Here is a 5,582-nt window from a genome sequence, read left to right as displayed (position 1 = left end):
AGGGTAAGCACCATTCCGAAGAATGGCCTTACACATACACCAGTCGTGTGGCAGGCCACCCAAATCCTGCCGCGCATTGCGACAATGGGCGGCTACCCGCACGAACTCACCCACACACACATCCCTCGTGTGGCGGACCACCCACATCCTGCCGCGCATTGCGACAGTGGGCGGCTGCCCGCACGAACACACCTACATACACACACACACACACACACAAGTTTTCATTACCTGTGTATGCTGTCAGCAATGAGATCCCAAAGGGCCCCCCGGGCCCATATATATAGAAAATTGTACCCCGCCGGGCTATATGACGACCCCGAAGGGACCCGCCGGGCTTTGCTTTATCCCGGCGGGCCCGCCGGGTATAGCAAAAGCCCGACGGGATTTTTCCCGGTTATCAGGTCGCTTGCCACCGGCTTTTTTGAGAACATGTTAATAACATGTTAACACATGTTATTAACAAAAAAAATTTTGTGATCACGTGAATATAAAATCAGAGGATCGTGGAGTACTGGGCTGTTCCAAAGTTTGTCTCAAAATCTCATCGATCTGTGTAACAAAAAGATCTAGGATGTCGAGGTCGGGTAAGAGGGTAGATCCATGGGGCTTCTTGTGTACTCTCTCCAGCAGCTCTTTGTTGACTTTAGCTTGGAGTGCTAGAAGAGGAGCTTTAGCTTGGAGTGCTAGAAGAGGAGTTGCCCACAATGGCCGGCCCGAAACGTGCAGAGGACCTAGTTGAGATCGGGGAGGATTCCCAGAAGGGAGCGCCGCTGCAAGCAGTTTGCAGACGAAGAGGGTAGCCATTTCCCCTCCATACAAAGCAGCGGGCAACGCAAAGGAGGAGGAGGAGGAGGAGCAGGTGGGCGTATTCTGTACATCGTCATCCGGGGCCCTGAGCTTGTCCCCCATTCTTCTAAGCATTGAGCTACAGGCTGCCAGCCGATGGTGTGTCCGCCGCAGGTGTGCGCGGCCAGGAGTAGCAGGCTCTCGCAGGTCTGCTCGCATCTGCTCTGCTGAGATCAGAGCATTTTTTGCTAGCAGCAACGCACCCCTTTCGGTTCTCAAACCTGGTTTGCAGCGCAGGTAGCCGATGGCAAGCTGAACGGCTTTGACATAGCCGTGCACGCCACCCATCACATCCCTCACCACTTGGCACACATCTAGTAGCTTCACGCTGTCATCCATGTACTGCTGAATCAGCTTCATGTCTCGGACGGGCAGGGACGTTTGCAAGCATGGAGCGAGGGCCTGCACAGCCGCCTGTGTGGAGAGCAGCATACCCACAGCACTGGAGAGCCAGCTCAGACCGAGGAGGGACGACTTGGAGTCGCCAGCCTGTGTAAGAAGCTCCTGGAAGCAGTGTGCCAGATCAGCCTCGAATGCTTGCGAGGCAGATGCAGTCTCGGTGTAGACGCGGGACTGGCGCTTGTTACAGTGAAGGCGGCAAAGAAGGGAGGAAAGGAAAGACCTGGAAGCCATAGTACTGATGGTGCTGCTTACGGTTCAGCCCAAGGAGGAGCAGATAGCAGCTGTTAGACCTATCTGCAATGACTGGCATTCAAATAGTGGGAGATGAGAAGGGAGCAGTAGTCGAGGAGACAGGGAGTGTGGCCATTATTTAATGAGCGAGGGTGGCCTCTCAGCAGACACAACGCAATGCGAGATGCTGGCACGTCTTCACTTTTGCCGACTGCCATCGCTCTCTCTGCGGCTGCGGCTATTGCCACCACAGGCAAATTAAATTACATCTTTCCTACTCAGAGATCATCCCGCATGAGACAATGTTAATGCTCATGCTACCCTACTTGACGACAAAAGGTACACGTCGCTTCCAGAAAAGAAATCCATGCAAGCCTCATGATGCATTTGATAAGCTTTCTTTCCAACATCCACATGGAGACTTACGGGTTTTGCGTGTGATAAAGAAAAGTTCCGCTCATATTGGCCGTGACCGTGGTGGTAGAAAACTATTGATTGAAAATAGTAAGCATCATTACATTTTCGAAATGGACTCATAATGGCGTAGGAAGCTCTAATTTCTAGCGGAGGTGCTAGCAATAAGAAGATTGAAAATCAAAGACATAATAGATCTGTTTTAGTGGCTCGTTAAAAGGATATAATGTGTATACATGGGGGATAAAATGTGCTCATTTTCTCATGGATTCTTTCCTAATTGCAACCTCTAAGAAGCCTTAATTTTGCAAGCACGATGGAGACTTCATCCACTTGGTCAAGTTTCCTATTAGAGAAAATCATGTGGAAACACGTGCACTGTAGTAGCCATAAGCCTGATGGTATGATAGTTACGGAGGTGAGTTTCTCAAGCCCATATCTTCGAAAACTTTTAGTGATTTAGACATTTTTGCACATTTTGTTCTTGACTTTGACATAACTGGAGTTGGCCTTAGAAAGGGTATGTAAAGCGAATGGTTGCTCATATCTATACAAGTTGAGGCTGCGGGAAGAGAAACAAGTTGTTTTTCTTGGTGATGGTTTGGAGATGGATCCCACTAAGGTGGAGGGACCCCCTCTTCTGACCACAATTGATTGTTAGCTGACCATACACACTCTTAGTGGACATAGAAATGCTCAGATCCTACCTCCAAAGCCTTCTCTTTGTATCCTGTATGTAATCTTCTCTTTAGAATCCCAAGGTGTCCTCCACCATCTGATAGCCTCACAAACATAGAAATGCTCAGATCCTACCTTCAAAGCCTTCTCTTTGTATCCTGTATGTAATATTCTCTTTAGAATCCCAAGGTGTCCTCCACCATCCTGTATGTAATCTTATCTTTAGAATCCCAAGGTGTCCTCCACCATCCGATAGCCTCACAAACATATCTTAACACCTTTTAAATGTAGGCAGTTGACCTCTATCTGACAATATACTTTCTTGGCTACCCTAGACAAGTCAGAACACTTACTATTGCCTCCGAATTTGAATGTCTCTCCTAGTCTAGATTTGATTCTCCAATGTCCTCTATAATTCTCCGGTGTCTGCAGACTTAATATCTACTCTTTTGACCTTCCTCCTGCATCCTATGCTTCCGAAATTATGCTACAGAGCTATTCTAACTTCAAAGTCATTAGCAATTCTGACAATTCCCAAAGTGTCCTCTAATAGCTATAACCCCTCAAAGACTTCTCAACTAGGAAAGATATCACCTCCCAAGCTTTTTGTTGACTGCTACTCACTGTTGCCTCCGTAAGGGTAGAATCTACTCAACTAACCAAGCTCACCTAGTTGACAGATTTATAGCTAATCAAACAATCATAGACTAGGATTAAACATTCACTACAAGGGATCGGGCTCATACCCATGCTCCTAGCCGCTAAAAATGACTTGTGGAAAAAAAGTAACGGGCCCGTCGTGTATCAGCGCGTGTATCATCGCGGCCACAGAGACATGCGTGTAAAAGCGCATGTATAGGAACAGTCAGACGCGCTGATACACGGGCGTATACATGCATTTTGTCAGTTTAGTTGCGCTTAGACGCCCTGATACGAGGGTGTATACACACGTTTTGTCAGTTTAGCTGCACTTATACACGCGCATTTCACAGAGTATCCACGTATATACACGTGACTTTTTCAGAGTTGATGCATCTATACACGCGTATTTTAGAGAGTATCCACGTATATACATGCGACTTTTCCAGAGTTGACGCGTCTATACACGCGAACAGAGCAAAAAAAAAATTCGAGAGAGTGCTATTTGGTACTTGAATGCTGTTCCAGCATTCCAGCACCCAATAGCACTCTTTGGATTTATTTTTTTGGGTGCATTGCACCATCCACGACGAGCAAGATTTAAGACAAGAACGACATGAATGCATACATTGTCAATACACGATTCAAGACAGACATGAATGCAATACTATCAATTTACGATTCAATATTACTATCAAAATTTTATGTGTACACATATATACAAGGGAGTCCATATGTCGAAGTAACCCATGGCTTCAGTTACAAAAATATATATACAACCACATCCTCAATATGGAATGTCTCTCTTCATGATCAGATGAGCTCACATCGGTCGGAATGTCCGATGAGTAGTGCTCACATCCACCCTCTGCAGTGGCGCGGCGGGTGGATCATCAGTGGTGGCAAGATCATCAGCAGGTGCAACAGCTTGTGCCTATTCAAGTAATATATAGTATATAAGTATATATATATATGTAATTCAATAAACCAAAATCATTTGTTTAGAGTTTTCAAGTACATGTCGATCGTATGGTCTCATGGCTATCTCAAACTGCACGTCCGTAATACGTCCCTTGGCTCTGAAGAGAGCCCACATGTCACGCTTGCTATACCGGCAAGCATACCTAGTATCGAAGGCTGTGGGCTTCCTCCCCATACAATTTGTAAGATTAAAACAATCATAGAATCAATGAATTAAGTAAACAATCAAATAAAGTGGCAAGATACGAACTCTGCCTCCCATGACTCGACACCGCCAGATCCGAAATGCGAAGATCCAATGGTCTCCATCTGGATCCGTCATGCCTCCACATCCTGCCTGCTCTTCACGCCACCCTTTGCTCGTTTCTTTGCCTCCTTCCACTCGTGTTTGTGCGTAGTGGTGGTAGGTTTCTTGGCACGATAGCCACCCACAACTACATTTAGCCCATCATCGTACACGTGAGTTTCTTAAGGTGAGATCTTTTATTACTTAAGATCTCCCTTATTCGCGTCCTTGCCCATACATCCGAGAATGTCGTATGTGGGGGATTGGGGTACCGACTATGTACACCATCTATCACCTCCCCAACTAATGTAAGCTCAACTGGACCAGGATGGGCATACATGTACTCTGTAAGCTTAACTAGACCAAGATGGCGCCCAAAATGATTTAGCATCTCCATCATCCAAGTGTTGTACGCAAGTTAGAATGCGCTTTGAGAAGTGCAGAATGTCAGGTTTGGCATTGAATCCATCCAAATGTGCATTTGTAGTAAGTAGAGGAATTCTGCTGGGATATGTTATTTCAAAGGATGGGATGGAGATTGATTGAAGGAAAGTTCAAGCAATATAGGATGCTATACCACCAAAGAATGTGAAACAGTTGGGCAGATTCATTGGACAGGTTAAGTGGCATCACAGGTTTTTGAGGTGCCTCTCCCATGTTTCTTTAACAAAATTAACAAAGAAGAAGATGGCTTTTGTATGGGGGGAAAGAACAAGAAAAGTCATTCAGGCTACTAAAAAAGATGTTGGTAGTGGCACCAACTTGCATAAGCTTACATCTAGCTTATAAGAAGCATTAAGCTCCATGCATAGAGCTTGCATCGGGCACCCAAGGGTGCAATAATACATAGAAAAAAGCATAAACGAGGAAAAGAAAAAGAGGGCTTACCTCTTTTTCTATGAAGCCGAAGGAGGGGATTGGTGAAAGACCTAAAAAATAACAGATTAAACAAAGTAATTAGTAGATTAAACATAACATTAAGACATTAGGGGAAGGTTGAGGTCTATAGGGGCCCTTTAAGATGCCATGTGATTAAAAGGTTATTAAGGAAAAGAGCCAATCATGTGATGCCATGTATACAAAAATGTTGGGTGATTAAAGG

The 5,582-nt window shown here is 45.5% G+C and overlaps 1 protein-coding gene across 1 annotated transcript; it reads right to left on the bottom strand.

The window, feature by feature from the left end:
- Window positions 1-480: 480 nt before the first annotated feature.
- On the bottom strand, window positions 481-1,482 carry LOC147617104 (protein BPS1, chloroplastic-like). The gene has a single exon (XM_086776430.1). The coding sequence runs from the start codon at window positions 1,480-1,482 to the stop codon at window positions 481-483; it is 1,002 nt and encodes a 333-aa protein (XP_086632556.1).
- Between the last annotated feature and the right edge of the window lie 4,100 nt (window positions 1,483-5,582).

Source organism: Cibotium barometz, chromosome 37 (assembly GCF_041138505.1).
Source record: "Cibotium barometz isolate CiBa-2024 chromosome 37, ASM4113850v1, whole genome shotgun sequence".
Lineage (NCBI taxonomy): Eukaryota > Viridiplantae > Streptophyta > Polypodiopsida > Cyatheales > Cibotiaceae > Cibotium > Cibotium barometz.
Note: the sequence above shows the minus strand (reverse complement) of the source record. Positions and strands in the feature narration are given on the sequence as shown.

Coding starts and splice junctions, on each gene's coding strand:
- LOC147617104 (XM_086776430.1), bottom strand. CDS start 1,482: ATGGCTTCCAGGTCTTTCCTTTCCTCCCTTCTTTGCCGCCTTCACTGT.